The sequence below is a fragment of the Gymnoscopelus microlampas genome (assembly GCF_963454915.1).
Source record: "Gymnoscopelus microlampas genome assembly, chromosome: 24".
Taxonomy (NCBI): Eukaryota; Metazoa; Chordata; class Actinopteri; order Myctophiformes; family Myctophidae; genus Gymnoscopelus; species Gymnoscopelus microlampas.
Genome location: NC_139961.1, coordinates 129,488 through 148,872, shown reverse-complemented (window position 1 = coordinate 148,872; position 19,385 = coordinate 129,488). Strand labels below are relative to the sequence as shown.

Genomic DNA, 19,385 nt, shown 5'->3' with positions numbered 1-19,385 from the left:
CTATGCAACTTTCATCTGAGTGTGGCTGAAGCACTGAGAATATATTTGAATTGTCTGTTTGCTTTAAACTGGCCTGACTATGGATGTACAGAGAAACATCCATTTCACTTGTTAGCATTACAATAATAATATAAGATAGTTAAGACCACAAAACATTACTAACTTTATGAAATCATTTAAAGCACTATATTAACATTACAGCAGTAGTGTCTCCCTTTGAGGAAGTGTGAGAGATTAAGAGCCTCAAAGATGATGACCTCATCTCCTAATGCTAGAGTCTTGTCTGCTCAAATGAACAAGATAGCTGAGCTCAAAACAGTGTAACTATATAATATCATTTTGACCTATAGAATTTCCTTTCAGTCCCCCTTCTCACCTACCAAAAAAGGTAGGTGAACTCCAATAAGGGAAATTATGAAGAACATCTACAGTGTTATGTCACAAGTCATTTTCAAGTGGTCATCATGTGTGTCTGGGTTAGGATAAAAGGTTAGGTTAGGCAAATGATTAAAACACACATTTTCCCATGCCAGCTACCAACTGCGAACAGCCAACGCCCCAAAACACCCAAACTGCTCCAGTGTCCCCCTTAGCTGACTGGCTGGGGAGGAAAAAGACAGACAGACAGACAGACCGTCCGATCGACAGACAAAACCTCCTCTAGTTCAACCCCTGGCAAATAAATCAAGCATTTTATAAAGAAAATATAGCAAACACTGAATATTGCTGGGCTCTGGGTAGGGCTCCTTTCCGTTTCTCCTGCGTCTGTTAGAAAAAATAGAGGCTTTCAATGTAATTAGGGTCTGTACACTTTGTAATACCTCTTCTACACATTTTGCTCAGGTCCAGGGGCGTCCCCCTTCAGACCTGTATATGGTCCTCGAATGTTTCGCCTGTGGTTAGTTTGTATGGGGAATGATCACTTAAGTTAACAGATGATTGTACAAAAGTTAATACAATCGCAATGCTTCCACCAACCCCAACTTTTAATTACTGACACTATTGTAATATTGTTTTGGGCTGCTACACCTCCATCATATCTGACTAAATTATTTTTAGCCTGTATTCACTCTCAACTAAACATGCGCTGCGCCATCTGCCACTTGTTAAAAACATTCCTCGTTCTTATTTTTTATTATTATTATATATACTAGACCATACCCGGTCGACGCATATCCGTGGGGGATATGCGCACATGATCTGGCAACCCGGGAGGCGACATTGTTTGACACATAAACGCTAATAAGAAGCTGAGATTTGATGAAATTGAAAGACGGGCTTCACAGTTAAGTTCAGATGGTAATGGTCAATGACTGTGGGCAAAATCAGAGCAATTGGTCCAGCCAGTGAGGAGAACCGGGTTGTGACACCACTACATTGTGACACCACTACAGACAGACAGAGGTTACTAGAATTATAGTAGGATATATATATTTTAGAATGATATCACACTCAAATAGGTATGAGCCCACTGCACCTCTTTTTATTAACTATTCATTATTGCTTATAAAGTACATGTTTTTCAAACCTACTTTTTTATATTCAAATATAAAAATGTAAACAAACCACTCCTTATACTTATTATACATTTTATTTCATTACTTCTGATATTTCCTCCTACCCTACAAGACAATTTTAGAGGATTTTAATTCCACTTTTTGTCATATTTCTAAACCTCACATTCCGCACTTACTTATTGAACTTACTAGATGCCATTTAAGTCTTCAAAATCCTTTCCAACATTTAAGAAACATGTAAACACTTCTAATTTATTCCATACTATACTCCGTTGATTTAGTACTCTTCTAATTCTGAACTTTTAATAGAAATACACTCAACTAAACTACTCTGTCTGTTCATAACCTCCACTTGACCTCTCATCTAGCTGACTCACTTGACCTCCCATCTAGCTGACTCACTTGACCTCCCATCTAGCTGACTCATCGTGCACTAAACCCTGAGCGTACATGCATGCACACCTTTACTTTCTTAACTACTACCTCACTTACTTGTAATCTTTGGTCAGGGTGCCAGTCAGTGTACTGTATAGTGTGAATTTTCTATGTACAACAATGTCTCTGTATTGGCCATGTTCATATACTACAGTATGTGTGGTTGCAAGAGTTTTCTCCATTCTGTTCTGTGGACTTTAATGTTGTGCTATAATACATCAGTAGGCTACTTGTCTCTCTCCCCCTTAAAAAACAAAAAAAACCTGTGTTTTTTCTTGTTTTTTTTCAAACATACAACTAAAGGTGCACTCTGCCCTACTTTGACCATTTAATAATTCAATTACCAACTTGCCAGAGGAAATTTTGCTTTCACATGCATGGGCCAGAGAGCCTGGTTTAACATCTTCCAGTGGCTCGGTAAATGGTCACGTGACAGCACTCCTCAGTCCCCCTGCCAGAAGACAAATGTACAACAGTTTATGTTTTCCAGAGCAACCCCAAATGCTCAGTCGATACAGTTCCTTCTCCTGCACGTTTCGCATGTGCATTGCAAACAATCCTGCAGCATTGTTTATATCCCAGTTCGTATAGACTGACCCCTTCCCGCCTGTAATGTCACGTCCAAGAGCTGCAGACAGTGTCACTTCATGTGAAAAGGCAAATTGTGCAGACCATAAACATCTTGGACCCCCCGGATGTGAACGCAATTATCCTCAGCATTCGGGTTATTTACTTTGAAAAATGGCAATTATAATTTGGCAGTAAGCAATCATACCATCATTATTATTTACTTCCCTCAAACTTTTGCTTCCCTTGTGTGAAATGTATGGTTTCGTATGTGTACTGCCACTTAAGCAATTGTGTGTTGTGTGTGTCCGTGCGTGCATGCACTCTGACCTCTCTCCTAGCTGTCATACCCTCTTCTAATCACTTTTCTCTGCCTTCTATGCTGGTCCTGCTTAACCCTGTAACCGTCCTCCCCCTGCCTTAACACCCCTATAACTGGTCTGTCCCATTCATCTAAAAATGTTGCTGGCTCTGACCACCGTGTGTTCGCTGCCGCCTAGGCTGTATGCAATCACGGGCAAAGTGCCCCATACCATTGCAGTTAAAACACCTGACTTGGGACATGTCACGGGGACCCCTATAACCTCTTCTATAGTCCCCCTGCTGATAAGTGTTATTTAGGGGTTTCAACAAATCCTCTTCACACTTTTTAAGATTGTTTGCTTTCCAACACACTTTTTTCCTTTTCTCTTTTCTTTCAACTTTCTAAAACGGCACACACTTCCTAGCGCAATGAACTGTAGTATGTTATACAATGATTTAACAGTGAACTAGAAAGAGATAGACAGAAGAGATGCGACAATTGATTGATTGTCGCGAGTACACACCCCCCAATGCTTTTCCCCAAATGCAAACTCACATAGCACGGCGCGCTTCATGCGAGGAATCCACCCTTCCCACACAATTGATAATATATGCTACACTCCCCGAGCGTAATAACTCCCCCGAAGTTATTTTGTATGAACCCCTGGCCCATAAATCCCTTATATGTGATTTTAACAGCACTTTATGTGACGACTAGATACCGGATCAGAGTAAAAACCGCACCCGTGCGTTAAAATAACTCACTAAAACTCCCCGAGTCTATCTTATAACCTCCCCGAGATTACTTTTTCGCCCCGGACGACTGTATTGTCAATACCCAGAAATAACAATTAATACCAAACTCCCGGAATCTGGCTATCTCCCCGAGATGTCGTCCCTATCGCCCCTGGCGATTTATTCTACTGTCAAATACCCAGAAATTAACAGTTTATACCAAACTCCCGGAATCTAGGGAAGACATCTCCCTGAGATGTCTTCCCTATCGCCCCTGACAATAGGATTTGCACAGTTAAAACACACAGCTCAATGACAATTCATTAACACCGCTAAATTTGGTTATAAATCAATGTCCTACAATAGCTAAATTTATGTCAATGCTTTGGAATTACGACAATTGCTTATCTCAGTCAAACAAACTCAGGTTAGAGTGTCCAATCACTGAATTAGTCGAAACAGGTTTCAGCAAACCTTATCTCTCACCCCGGGGCAAGTTTGCTCAGAACCGAGACAAGAAAGTCAAGACCTGCCAAAGGATGTCCTCCTCACGAACCAATACGGGTTTCAAGGCACCAATTGTTAAAAACATCAACTGAACCTTAACTCCATAAAAGTAAATCTAGAGAAGGAAAAGGTACCTGGTTCAGTGGTTCCATAGTGTGAGGAGTTAAGCCCTTGAAATAATTGCTACACAGGTGATTACAATTGTAAGAATCAAAATGGTTTATTATCCTTAAACTAGTTTACAATTATTGATGAGCCTATTAACCAACCAGAATGAATTGTCATATACAAAAATAATACTCTACCAGCGGTTACAGTTCAATTCAGAGCTCTGAAGATACACTCCTCTCGAGCTAGTCGAGAAGTTTGCAATGCCCTAATATTATTTTCCAAGCGTTTATATGACTGGCATCTAGATACTAAAACATGAATAAAAATCATCAACAGGAGTCGCTGTTGGTCCACCGTAGGGGATCGAGCATGCGGCTCCCATCCCTTCTCGCGACCCATCGTTGGGGTGGGCAAGGACCCCCTCCCTGCTGTCTCACGGTCTCTCACGGCTGCCATGGGAGACGACCTTGGCTCCCTTCAGGGCACCTGTGGGCTGTATCTATCCTCCCTAAAACTCCTGCTCGATAAGAGTTCTATGCAACTTTCATCTGAGTGTGGCTGAAGCACTGAGAATATATTTTAATTGTCTGTTTGCTTTAAACTGGCCTGACTATGGATGTACAGAGAAACATCCATTTCACTTGTTAGCATTACAATAATAATATAAGATAGTTAAGACCACAAAACATTACTAACTTTATGAAATCATTTAAAGCACTATATTAACATTACAGCAGTAGTGTCTCCCTTTGAGGAAGTGTGAGAGATTAAGAGCCTCAAAGGGGATGACCTCATATCCTAATGCTAGAGTCTTGTCTGCTCAAATGAACAAGATAGCTGAGCTCAAAACAGTGTAACTATATATATATCATTTTGACCTATAGAATTTCCTTTCATGATATAGTGGCTCAAGAAACTTCAAGCTGTTAATATAACGTTATTGTAGAAGAAAATCATTGAATTGGCAGATTGTGCAACGTGACTGCAAGTTTCCTTTAAAGGCGTAGTTCACCCCCAAAATGACTTTTTTTCTATTGATTACTCACCCCATGGAGACTTCATGGATATAGCCAATAATTTGATGACAAACAGTGGTTCCGGTTGGAGACACAAAGAGTCTCTTTGTGTCTCCTACCGGAACTGCTGCTGGTCATCAAATTATTGACTTAGGAATGCGACGAAAACAAAAAAATATCCATGAATTCAAGTCTCTAAGGGGTGAGTAATCGATTTTTGAACTACTCCTTAAAGGCACTGCAAGTTAAATGAGGGAGATGAAATACTTACCAAAATAGAAAGCTATTGAAACAGTTGTAGGTGAAAGCAGTTTTCCCAGATATGCTGACCTAATTGTAACCTGTGTGCTGAACCATGATATCTGAAATGCTGCTGTCTGCTTTTGGCCAGAGTGTTAAAATTACATTCTGTGTATGCGCTTGTTTTCAAGGTGTGCTGGACATTCCCATGATCAGCTGGGTGGTGATGCTGGTGTCTAGACTTTTGGACTATGTGGCCAGTGTGGAGGACGAGGCTGCAGGCTCTAAAAAGCACCTTGGAGGGAAGGACAGGGACAGGACCTTCACAGGTACTTGAACTGTCTGCAATCGACCACTGAGAACTGAGATGACAGGACCGGTTCACATAGTCTGTGTGCTTAGATTTTCATTGGTGTCATTTCTTTATTGGCTGTCAAGGAAATACTTTGTGTGTGTCAGCCTTCCTCAGACTCTTAACCATATGCCAGTCTGATTCTTTATTTAAATCCATACATAATTCACCAATATAACCATCTGGTGTCTAGACAACATTATTACCAACTTGAAGTGAGGGATATAAAGTCAATTAATTGAACTCAAAGTTAGCTTTTTTCTAGTAATCTTATTGGTGCAACAAATATTTTGGATGCAAGAAGGGGTTTGACACAAATAAGTCCATTCTATGACTATTGAAATTAAGTATTTGCCTTTTCTTGAGCTTTGTAACCTGGGAATTACTGCCTTTGTCAGAGTTGTGTGCAAGTGCCCCTCAAAAGTGAAAGTTATTGAACTAACTCCTCTGCCCTCTTCATCCGTCTCACCATGATTAAATGCAGGGAACCAGTGGAGTTTTATAAACAACAGTCTGCAGTCTCAGAACTCTAGCAGATCAACCAAAGGCAACAGTAGCTTGGACAGACTCTATTCTCGCAAGATCCGCAACAAGCTGGTCCACCACAAGCAGGTAAATGTGTCTCATCCCAACACCATTAGAAAAGCTTTATCCCGATCAACAACTTTGTTGTTGAGTACGTAAAACAAAACACTCAGATTAAAGCATGATTAAAGCATTAAAAAAAGATTGGAAATGAAGTGATGATTGTTTTTCAGATGTACTGGAATCTCCAGTGTCATCATTTTCTGAGCTGCAGGATCTTTATAAACATTTTCATAATATTTATACATTTTTAAAACTTTAAAAAATAGTCAAAATAGATGGTCTACAAGGTCACAACACGTGCCGATGCAACAATCATTTCATGGAGGCACTGCTTTTCAATGTCACTTTTCACAAACTCTGATTGCACAGTAATAAACTAATATTAGTCGTACCTTTTTAATCTGGAGTCATACTACATGGACCACAATAACCTTTCTATGTGCTCCTTCATCGGCCAGACATTAAATCTTCATGCTGAGTTTGTGTGTTTATGCGTATGTTACGTGGTAGTGATAGCTACACTACTGGCTCTGTGCCTCTGAGCATTTTTGTTGTTCCCAGCGCCTTTGGCACTTTTCTGCTCACACAAGATGCCTAGAAGACACAGGGCCTAAAAGCTTCTCACAGAGTTCAAACGGTGGTGAAATGTGTTGTGTTGGATTGTGTATTTATCATGCCCTTTTCATTGTAGCAGTTAAATCTATTGAAAGCAAAACAGAAAGCTTTGGTGGAGCAGATAGAGAAGGAAAAGATCCAGAGCAACAAAGGTTCCTCCTATAAACTCCTGGTGGAGCAGGCCAAGCTCAAACAGGCCACATCAAAGGTGAGCATTTCCACATAAATCATCACATATCTGCTACCACAATGAAAACAAACTACTTCAACGCTACCCTAATTTAATGAAAGACCTTATTTAGCTTTCTTAAAACGGCTGAACTTGTGATTGTGACTGGCTTTCTGAACATGGGTTAACATGGAGAATGATTAAATGTTCGTTCAACTTAGTAACTCTTGGTATCCTCGTGCCTCGCTCTCCCACTGCTCCTTTGATCCCAGCACTTTAAGGACCTGATTCGTCTGCGGCGTACCGCCGAGTGTCCCCGCTTCACGCTGGACACGGAGGCCACGGCGGCCAAGGAGGCCCCCGAGGTGGAACCCCTGCCCTTCACGCTGGCCCACGAGCGCTGCATCTCCGTCGTGCAGAAGCTGGCCCTCTTCCTGCTCTCCATGGACTTCACGTGCCATGCCGACCTGCTGCTCTTCGTCTGCAAGGTCCCAAATCTACCTATTAAATAGCATTTCTACACTCCTCCTGTCAGTCTGCAAGCAGATGTCATTTGGACACGTTTTTGCATCTTATTCACCCTAAATGATTTCTTGACTGCCTCCATATTAAATGATGGATTACTGGCCATTAAAAAGTGAAAGAACTGGGAGTGATTTTAAGAGAGATGGATTGATGGTCTGTATTGTACTAATAATTGATGTATTAATTTATGAAACTATTAATCTGTAGACTAATACAGAGGTCTTCAACAGGGGGTCCGGAACCGCTAGGGGGTCCTCAGCGTTACTACAGGGGTCCGCCAAATGTTTCTGTGATTTTTACATTAACCACTTCAACCAAGCATCCCTATTCTGAGGAAAACTTTAGCCAAACTTTAGTGGTTTGGTGTAGGGGAAAAAAAGAGCAGACTAAGTACAGAGTGAAAGGTCAGGTTTACTAAGTATTGTTTAAGTGCATGGTTACATGTCTGGAAATACACATTAACATGAATCCAACATGTGAAACAAGTCTATGAAGCTGCCGATGAAATCTATGAAAAAATAAATATTTTATACAATATATAATGGGGGTCCCTGCTTTATCTCGCTCTCAGCCAAGGGGTCCTTGGCCTGAAAACGTTGAAGACCCCTGGACTAATAGATGAAAGTGAAAAGGAAATGTATATTTTTCAGTTCACTATTGCTTCATGAGCATGAACTCTCTCTCTCGTGTGGGTGTGTGTGTGTGTGTGTGTCCACTCTAGGTCCTAGCTAGGATAGCGAATTTCACCCGACCCACCATCCACCTGTGTGAGGTAGTGTCGGAGCAACAGCTGGAACGCCTGTTGCTCCTCCTGGTAGGGACAGACTTCAACCGGGGGGACATCTCCTGGGGAGGAGCCTGGGCCCAATACTCACTCACCTGCATGCTACAAGACATCTTGGCAGGAAAAATGGCAAAACTACAAGCGAAAATAGCTGATCTACAAGCGAAAATAGCTGATCTACAGTACATGGTACTACTACAGTACATGCACTCAACGCATTTTTTTGCGTGACACCGTTTTACAGTTTTTTTCTTATTTTCTTTACTTTAAGGACACATAAGGCCCACAAAGTAATTTATGTAATCAATTATGTCCTCCTCGTCCCCCAGGTGAACTGCTGTCCCCGGGCTCTCTGGATGTGATGGTCGAAGGGGCGTTGGGGGAGGAGGCCGGCGCGTCGTCCTCTTCAGGGGCAGGGGCCGACTCGGACGACTCCCTGCCCCAGCAGACGCCCATCCCCCTGGTGGAAAGCATCGAAGAGGTCCTGGCGCCTGATATCATCACAGGTACACCTGGTACCTCCTCTGTTTTCCAAAGTGCGTTGGTAGGCCACCCCGTAAACACACACACACTCCCAAAAGCACCACATGGATTTTTTTCCCCCCATGAACCCTCACATTTGTATGATCATGATGACGGTGATGCATTTTATGTTTTAAAAAAATGTTTTCTTCCCTTCCTTCCCCTCTTCTTTTCATAGCTGCATGTTGTATTTTGTTTTCTTCCACAGTGTTGTTTTGCAGTACTTGTATGGCTTCCTGTGCGGAAATTCTGTTTTGTTTTTTATAGGGTATTTGCAGGTTTTTCTAACAGCCTTCATTGTTAATGTACAGTTTTTTTGTGTTTTTGTCTTTTTGAAGTGAGAGTTCAAACATTGCAGATTCATGGCATGTCAATTTGATTACATGCGTTTTCTTATGTCAACTGCAGTCATGTTTGCATGGTCATGATTAGATTTGTATTCCATTTGTAAACTATTATGTCTGTCTTAGGCTGTAATTACTGACATAAATGTAGTAGTAGAAACCACCTTCAACTCAATTTGGCTCTTCTCTATGATTTTGACATTCCTATAAGAATGCACAGATTTGGTAGAGTTGGTTGGATTTGATGAAGTTGTCAGATGGTTTCGACTAGTGTTGGCCAACAAATCCTTTGTCTGGACTCTCCCTATATTACAGAGAAACCAGTGATTTTAATCGGCCTTAAAATTGCCTAGTAACTTTCTAAAGAAAGGCCAGTTTGAGTTTACTTGCTGGTTGTTTTTTTAGTGTGCTTGCTTGGCAATATTAAAGCTGTTTTCGTTATCCAAAGGTGCTCCACCTCTATCATCTTTGGAAAAAGATAAAGACATAGACTTTGACTTGCTACAAGACCTGATGGATGTTGATATTGATCCTTTAGATATTGATTTGGAAAAGGATCCACTCGCCGCCAAAGTATTTAAGGTATGTTAAGCCTGACTTCCCTTGTCTCTGTTCAACTCTGCATTTATTCTGTGTTTTCTCCTATACTGTATTGGTATTTGGCTAGTGGTATTGGCCATAGCACCCTCCAGTTAACAATTGATTTAGTGAAAAATAAATCAGTTCAAGCACCAGTTCAAATGAACACCAAGCGCATCAATAATGTAGCTACACTGACCTCAACCCATCCAAAAGATATTTGAATTGTTACTGCACAGTACACAGCTCCACAACACTACTGAATACCTATTAAATTGTGTAGATGCATTCAATTGGCCAAGCTAACCATCGTCGGTAAAGTGTTACTCTTCCTTTCTCAGTTTGTAATTTAAAATGTTCTTGCATGTAAATGTAGCCATAGGCAACTATTAAACCAACTGTAGCGGTTTTATTTATTTATCTTTTGTCTTGTGCTGTCTTGTGGTAGTTTGCATGCAAGCACAAATGTACAGGTATGTGTGTTGAGAAAGGAATGATTACATTTTGTATTTTTGTTTTTGTCTATTGCTCCCTCCCTCCCTCCTGTCCTTCAGCCTATAAGCAGCACCTGGTATGACTACTGGGGCGCTGACTATGGCACGTATGGATACAACCCCTACATAGGAGGGGTTGGTATCCCCGTGTCCAAACCGCCAGCTGCTGTGGAAAAGACCGGCTCACAGGGTCTCTCCGTTTCTGTGTCACAAGGTGAGAAAGGGGCTAGTGAATGTAGACATTGTAGTTCAATTATTCTTTTCATTTCTTTAGGGCAGGGGTCTTCAACAGGGGTTCCGGGACCCCTAGGGGGTCCTCAGAGTTACTACAGGGGAGCGCCCAAATCCACCCAAATCTTGTAACTTTTTTTTACATTAACCACTTGAACCCTAGCGCCCCGATTCTGGGGGGAACATTAGCCGAAAATTGCAGATCTACAAGCTGAAGGACATTTTGTGTCAAATCTTCATTATCATGGCTGTGACCAGACGAGGTGCCATTAGCACTGTCTTGATTAAAAATCACCCTTTTCTTATCAGTGTTTTACACTACGAAATAACTTGCACCTTTTTGATTTAGGTTCAGAATAGGTACTATTGGTGTACAACATTAGCGATCAATGATAGTCATTGTAGGTTCTTCCTGGTAGTCAAACCAGATGACATGACGTGTGTGTGTCTCTTCTCCCCACCCCCTGTCCCCAGTGGCCCAGGCCTCCAACGGGACAGATGACTCCCTGCTGAGGGGGCTGCAAGGGGGAGGATCCTCTCCTCCAGTCAGCAGGTTGATGGTGCAGGCCTCTTCTATCCCCATGCTGAGCGCTTGCTTCAACAAACTGTTCTCCATGCTGCAGGTCCACCATGTGCAGGTCAGAATGCAGTACCACTACCTAGTTAGAAAAAATCACACCCTGTGTGAAGAGAGTGGTGCCTTTGATGAGCCCCGTATTGATGTTGTCATCAATGTTTGTTTATTGGACACACACCCGGACAGACACACACCCGGACACACGGACACACAGACAAAGTCAGATATAGGAGTGGTTGGCACCACTCAAAAATCACACCCTGTGTGAAGGAAGCGGTGCCTTTGATGAGCCCCGTATTGATGTTGTCATCAATGTTTGTTTATTGGACACACACCCCGACAGACACACACCCGGACAGACACACGGACACCCGGACACACGGACACACAGACAAAGTCAGATATAGAGCGGTTGGCACCGCTAAAAACTAAACAATAAATACAAGTTGAACCTGGTTTCAGGGCAGGAGGAGACGGAACAAATATCAATCTTTGCCATACAGCATGGCTACATTACAGCAGATACTGTGCAATCAAAACACACATGCAAAAGGTTAGAGAGTTATGATGCGTTACGGCATGTCACTCTGTCCTTGTCCACCCATTCCCTTTCGACACTCCACAGCTTGGTATTTGGGAAACAGTGGCGGTAATGTAATGTGCCCCTTACCCTAGGTGTCTGTGTTTTTCCATGGGTTCATGAAACCTTCGTCCCTTTTCAATTAGCTGTACTATAAACTCCCTGAATTCAATACCACTTCTACAGGCTTAGATTAAAACTGACTTCAAAGGCTTACAAGGTCACCATCAGTTGCATTTATTTACACATTTGGTGTGTTTCCATCCCACTGATGAGGTGTTTTGTGCTTTAGTTGGAGTCCCTTCTGCAGCTGTGGCTGACCCTCAGCCTCAACTCCTGCTCCAATGGCACAGAAGAGAGCGGCTCTGACATATTCATGTTCAATGCCAGCCGAGTGCCCGCCATCCCACTCAACCAAGGTCAGTGTTCATCATAATGCTGTATGTACTTTTCTGAGGGTGCCTGGTGACTCAGCCAGTTAGTGCAGGATAATTATGCTCCTAGGGAGCGTGAGGATATGGGTTTGAATCTGAATCCCCCATCTTGTCTTGCATTTCTCTCCTCCCTGTCTGCCTCTGAAATAAAGCATAAAATGAAAAAAAAAGAGAGAAAATAATCTATTCAAACGTGTAAAGTTTTGACCTACAGTGATTCCTCTAGTGGTTCCTCATCACAGTTCTTTTGGAATGTCAAAAAAATAAAGTACTGTGTGGAAACAGGTTTTATCTTCTCCGGCTTGCTAGTGAAAAAACTGATTTATGGGAGAGACGAGAAAAGGCTTTCAGTGTTAGAAAGCATGCTGTGTAGCAAGATGACTTAACCCCCAGCAGTAAATCTTGATTTGGCAAGCTGGCCGTCTTTAATACACACACAACATACTATTCTTTGAATATTGTATTATTATTCGGGAAAAATGTACTGAAAGACCATAAAAGCTATCTTAATTTTAAAGGCAAAAAACATTTGTACACTATCAGAGTAATATTAACAACCAGGATTTTACTGCATGTGTATGTGTATTCAGCCTCCATCAGCAGTTTCCTTACCGTGCTGGCTTGGTATCCCAACACTTCCCTGAGGACCTGGTGTCTGGTTCTTCACTCGCTCACCCTCATGACGAACATGCCGGCCTGTGGTCAGTACTCAACACTTGGTATGTTTTTTTTAGAAAGAGGTTTATATATATCTAATCTGAATTAAGTCAGTGTTGTTGTTTTCAACCTTACCATTTTGTATGTGTATGATGAATGAATTAATAAATTACCCCCTTGGTTCCCTACGTAAGATACTGCTGACTTCCTTGGTTTTTTGCAGCCTCCAGCAATGGGCTGGGTGGTCAGGAAAGCACGGCTCAGCAGATGGTGTCCGACCCCACACTGGTGCATGTCCTGGTTCGCTTCCTCTCCGGCAGCAACCCCCACGGAACCAGCCAGCACAGCTCCCAGGTGGGCCCCACTGCCACCCAGGCCATGCAGGAGTTCCTCACCCGACTGCAGGTGCACCTGTCATCCACCTGCCCGCAGATGTTCAGCGAGTTCCTGCTCAAGCTCATGCACATCCTGTCCAATGAGAGGTACGAGTGTCTTGTCATGGTGTTCTGTGTAGTGACAACTTATGTGTTTCACTGCCATCATCCATGGACATACTTTGGTCCATGGAGTAAGTGCTTGTAATCCTAGGGTCTCTGTTTTGAAGCAGGAGTCGTCTTTACCACAAGTATTAACACCATCCACATAAAGCCTAGACATTGTTTTTGTGTCCATATATAAAGTATTTAAAATGGTCCTGGATCTGGCCCCTCCTGGATACCTGGCCCCTTTATGCGGAAAGTGTTATGCCATTTGTCCTGCCCTAAGACTCCATAAAACAATTATTATAATTATACCACTAGCCACAAGCTAGGCCATTAACCGGCTGATGGAATGCATTGGCATAAATAAGGAATACTAATAAGCCTTTAAGGTGAACCCAAGTGTAGAAACCCTGTTACAATGTGACAAGTGTCTTTTGTCAAAGTCAATTATTTATTTTTCCATCTGACTGCATTGCTTCCGGTTTGAAATGATGAACTTTCTAGTTACGCGTTAACAAGCTGAAGAAAAGCAAGACAACTCCGTGAGGACTTAACTTGATCATGTTGCTGCCTTCTGTATCGGAAACCATTACTGCATGTGTTCAAATCTCATTAATAAACTGGCTCAGTTGATGGTGGTTGTTTTCCCTCTGTAGGAGCCAGTGGTCTTCACCTGACCAAACACGAGAACTTCCACGGTGGTCTAGATGCCATCTCCGTGGGCGACGGCCTGTTCACCATCCTCACAACTCTCAGCAAGAGGGCCACCTCGGTCCAGGTCATGTTGCAGCCCATACTCACATACATGGCCTGTGGCTACATGGGCAGACAGGTGAGGAAAGAGCACACGTTGAAGGCAGCTTGGGGTTTACATGCATCACAGATGCTCTGGAAAATAGTTTGCACTTTCTGATAAACGTTCCTTGTGGTTTGTCAAAATGACAAATGACATTGACCTGTTTTACCTAATCTCAGGGGTAAAACGTGTTTAGCTTCATGAGTGTTAAGTGGGACATTGCAGGAAAAAAGAACATGCATGCTCAACACATTTTCCTAGCACATGCTAATTCATGGAGGTTAAAATTGAATTTATGACAAATTCAGTGGGTTTTGGCCGTATTAAAAAGTGGTGTATTTCATTTTCCATTTTCCTAGGGTTATCTTTCCACCTGTCAGCTCTCTGAACCTCTACTTTGGTTCATCCTCCGAGTGTTGGACACCAGCGAAGCTCTCAAGGCCTTCCATGACATGGGTGCATATGCGTGCGCACACACAAACACACATACACATTTCTATTAGGACACATATTCGTATGTGCGGTCTACAGCCCCGGCTGTCGCTTATGACCCCAAGCAATACTACCAGCAGCCCATCGCTACATCAGCTGTGGCCGCAGCACAGCCCCAGCCCACAGTGGCAGAGTCCTACTATCAGACAGGTACGTTCAACTCGCCACTGACTGGACTCGTCATGGTGAAGAAAAGTCCTCCTAGAGCTGTCATTCTCAAAGCTTTTTAAAAACTTTGATGACCTCCAGTTTGGTGTGCATTAGGCCAGTGGTGCTCAAACTTTTTAATTTCAATGACCCCTCATAACTCTGAGAGTGTACAAATGGAACCAAATGGACCTGTACGGGTCCATTTGGTTCCATTTGTACACTCTCAAAAGTTCCAGACCTGTATGTGTCTATTTTGAACCACCTCAAGGAACCCTGAGGGTCCCTGGACCCCACCACTGCATTAGGGTCCATTTGGATACAAGCTCACAGCTTGTCTTATGAAGTTTTATACATTAACTATTTTTCAAAATTTGAGAACTTTGATAAATATATTTTTTAAGTCTTTAAACCTTTGGCTATAATGGCATGCCCAAAATGGGTAAGCCAGGATTAATGTGGTTATCTACATTAATCTACAATCTTTCAACGTGTCGCACTGTGAGATTGTAGATATTTGTAAAGGGGTAAAAAAGGAGGGGGCCCATTATAGACCCCTGGCTGACACCGATAAACACATTATTTAGGAACATAATGGATTGTAAACGGTCACAAAAGATATTAACCCTCATTCAATATACACACGCCCACACACAGGCAGGCTTACTGGACGTTGTGTACTTGTCTCTATACTGTGTATATTTGGCACAGATGTATGCATATTTGACCGGTACGCAAGTTCTATGCTTGGTTCAGGTGTTTGGAAGGACAAAAAAAACAGAACATATTTGCATATCTGGTTTAATAAAGACATAAGCCAATCCTTTTACAGCTTCATAAGTCATAAGGGGAACTTTAGCTTTGACGTGTTTTGGCAATTATAACAAAGATGTCAACATGTGTGTTCCCAAATATGAGATTTATGATATGAGAGCATTGTTGTTTGGAAAACAAACCCTCAAACGTGTTGCTCTGCTCCGTTCCCCAGGTGGTGAAGCTTCACACCAAGCTGGGGAAACCCATCCCTTCACCCAGACCTCCTCCTCCTCCAGTAAGACCCCCTCCTCTGGCCTGGGCAGCTCCAGCACCACCTCTTCGTCCCTGGGCACCTCCTCCTCCAATGCTTCTGCCTCCACCCACAACTCCTCCTACCTGAAGCCGGTCAACATAGTGAGCGGTGGCGGGGGGACCAACTCTGTCGGTCAGTAGGTCAGTAGGTCAGTAGGTCCCCTTTGAATGTTGACGTCTCCTGGCGGTATTTGACAATGACTTCATTCTTCACCTTGTTGCCATTATGCTCTGTTCTGTGTTTTTGCTGTATTCCTGTTTGATTAGTATAGCTCTGCATTTAGCCAGTTCAACCACATGAATCCTAGCGTCCCTATTCGGGGCTTGTCGTAATAGGCAAACATTCAGTGAAAACAAAAATTGTCTCACTACACGTCACGAGGCATTGTGTGAGCTTGTAGATCGGCAGAGATTGATGAGTGATAGAAAAGGACGGGGCCAATTACAGACCCCTTGCACACCCATCTAAGTATATAGGGTTTAAGTCATTGAACCCCTATGTACTTATCACACAATGAATAAAGAAAACAACTTCCATTTTCACTTTAAAAATTATAAAACTTTTTTTTTTGACAATTTGCACCTATAATGACGTGCCCAAAATAGGGACACCAGGTTGAAAGTAGTTCAAACACTCATCACTAATAAAGAGTGAAGCTGGTTTCACAGAGCGTGTTTTGCACTCAAAGGCTACATGCCAATGTCTGGATAAGTCTCTGCCAACTTGTGTAGTGATGGACAGCGACCAGGCGTGCGTTTCCAAACCTAACATTTCTTGAAGTTCTGTGCCTTGTAGAATAACAAGTGTATAACCTAGTTTAACCATGCAGTCAAATGGCCAATAGTTCACTCCTGGCCCTTGCAAATGGAAACGGTCATTGTTTTCCTTTTTTTTTTTAAATTATTATTGTGATTTATTGCATTTGTATGCTGTCCATTAGTCAAAGCATCTGTGGACTAGTGACTCCTCAGTAAAATGTAAAATGGAATGTCACAGTTTTAAGTAAACCAATACTAATAATCTTTGAATGGGATTGTGTGTTAATAGTGATGTTTTGTTTGTTTTTGCATGATAAAAATTTTGATTTGCAAATTCTTATCGGTTAATCAATTAATTTTTTGTGTGTATTTACGATTAGAGGTTGGGTGTTCACTAATGTCTATGGTAAGTTTACGGTAACTTTTGGCCCTGCTACAAATAATAACTTCACTAGCTGTGGTCTTTTGGAGCAGTAAGGATGAAGTCATTAGTAGACACAATTTCGGGTTTTATCGTATTTGTTGGCTGTTCACTTCATCCAATGCCATCTGCAAACTCACAACACCTTGCATCGCCTATTTTCGCCACTAAATAGGCAATTTATGAAATATTGTAAGAGGGTTTGTGCCCAATAGCAATGGTCTGAGACTAAAGAACCCTACCTCCCCCTTCGCCCCTTGCAGGAGGAAACAAACTGCAGACCACGGCGAAAGCGGATGAGATGAAGGCGGCGGAGATATCCAAGCCAACGCCACCCTCCATGGCTGCCCCAGAGATCAAGAATGATGTCTCTGATTGGCTGTCTGCGGCGGCGCTAGCTGCACTGCAGAACGACGTGCAGCCTGTTGGACACGACTACGTTGAAGAGGTATTCTGACAGTTCACTTGGGTGTTGCTTGCCAAAAATAACTGATCTACATGCTAACACGTCGCATCACGACACATTGTTAGCTTGTAGATCAGTTATTTTTGTGAGTATAAATTATATTGTTAAATTGTCTTTTTTTTTAGTAAGGCAAAAAAGTGTGCACAACTGCAGCAGCCCAAATAGGGAGACAGCTGTTTTTTGTTTAACAAACCCCACTGGCCATGAACCAGAGGGGAAGGCCAGTGCTGTGGATGTGGGGATGTAATCGTTCTATATTGCACTCCATCAAACACAAGTATAAAAGAGTTAAAATGAAGACTGGCTCTGAGTCTGCCGTACAATTGTATCAACTAACACACTTGTGGTCAACTAACACACTAGTCTGGAGGAGAAGAGAGAGTGAGAGACATTTCAACACGTTTCTGAGTGAGTATGGACGCTATCTGAGAACTGTAATGACATGGACATTTAGTTGAAGTATAGGACCTTTAGAGCCCTAGAAGGCTCTGACAGACAGACATGTGGGGTACTGGGTTCTCCAGCACACACAGACAGACAGACAGACAGACAGACAGACATTAAAAGTACGAAAGTATTGGTTTGAAAATGTGTTTAAAGTACCAAAAGTAAAAGTACTAAAATGTTTGAAAATAGCAGATCTACAAGCTCAGGACGCGTTGTGAGCTTGTAGATCTGCTATTTTCAAGTAGCCTAGGTTTAAAATGGGCTAAAGCGGTTAATGTATGTTTTATAATGTAATCATTTATATCTGCAATGTAACTAGCAACTAAAGTTTTCAAATAGTTGTAGTGGAGTAAAAGTACAATATTTGCCTCTGAGATGTAGTGGAGTAGAAGTAAAAGTATAGACAATTGGAAATACTCCAGTAAAGTAAAAGTACCTCAAAATTGTACTTAGGTACAGTACTTGAGTACTTAGTTACTTAATTACACCACTGACTGTGAGTACAGACAATATGACGATTACTGTTTAAAATGTTTCCTTTGGACTGGATGGTCCTTCATGTTAGAATCTTTTGGGGGGTCCTTGACATGAAAACGTTTCATGTCAACATACGTTTCAACATACGTTTTTTCAAAAACTGATTTAGAAGACATTTGTCGAATCCCCAGAAGCAAATGTTTGAGTTACAAATGTTCCCCTTAAAAATATGTATATTGTATTCAAATATTTGCATACAAAATACGCTGTTCCATGAACCCCCCAGAAGCAAAGATTTGAGTTAAAAATGTTCGTTTAAAAAAATAAAATATATATATACATATACATATATATATGAGTCCTGTAAGTCCATATGGGCAGGGCTTCCTTTGGAAGCATGACACTTTACTAAAGAAAAAATCAAATCAAGTCATCATATATATATATATATATATGTATATATATATATATATATATATATATATATATATATATATATATATATATATATATATAGAAGTGATGCGCGGGTCGGGTTTTTTCGTGACCCGCCCCGCCTCAACCTGCCCCGCGAACCCATATATAAATCTATGGCTCAACCCGCCCCGCGACCCGCCATTTTTTTTTTATTCTGTAAAATCATGGTTAGAAAATAATCCCCAAGTATATTCAAACTGTTTTATTGTTATTATTCTTATTCTTTTTAGGAATAAAGACAAAACAAGAGCATGTGATTTTGTATTTATTTTTTGCTTGTGAGAGCGGCTGACCCGCTCACCCGCAGCCCGCATAATTACCACTGAAATTCTGACTCGACCCACCCGCGCCGCGGGTTGACCCGCGGGTTACGGGTCAACCCGCGCATCACTAATATATATATATTCAAGGATTTGCACAAATGTCAATATTTTTGAATACAAGTATACAATAATGGTTAAAGTGGTGACA

General features: G+C 41.8%; 2 protein-coding genes across 2 annotated transcripts in view; one reads left to right on the top strand and one right to left on the bottom strand.

Annotated features, from left to right (window-relative positions):
• LOC311040959 (protein furry homolog-like) overlaps positions 1–9,683 on the top strand; it is a gene marked incomplete at its 3' end in the record, with an annotated part of 56,919 nt that extends 47,236 nt beyond the window's left edge. Inside the window, exons 24-30 of the mRNA XM_084051399.1 lie at positions 5,623–5,760; positions 6,268–6,395; positions 7,063–7,194; positions 7,428–7,643; positions 8,402–8,561; positions 8,794–8,970; positions 9,646–9,683. Coding sequence (XP_083907525.1) covers positions 5,623–5,760; positions 6,268–6,395; positions 7,063–7,194; positions 7,428–7,643; positions 8,402–8,561; positions 8,794–8,970; positions 9,646–9,683 — 989 coding nt within the window. The remainder of the gene's footprint in view (positions 1–5,622; positions 5,761–6,267; positions 6,396–7,062; positions 7,195–7,427; positions 7,644–8,401; positions 8,562–8,793; positions 8,971–9,645) is intronic.
• Positions 1–19,385, bottom strand: part of LOC311041025 (target of Nesh-SH3-like) — a gene marked incomplete at its 5' end in the record, with an annotated part of 759,687 nt that overhangs the window by 612,542 nt on the left and 127,760 nt on the right. The gene's annotated exons all lie outside the window — the stretch shown is intronic.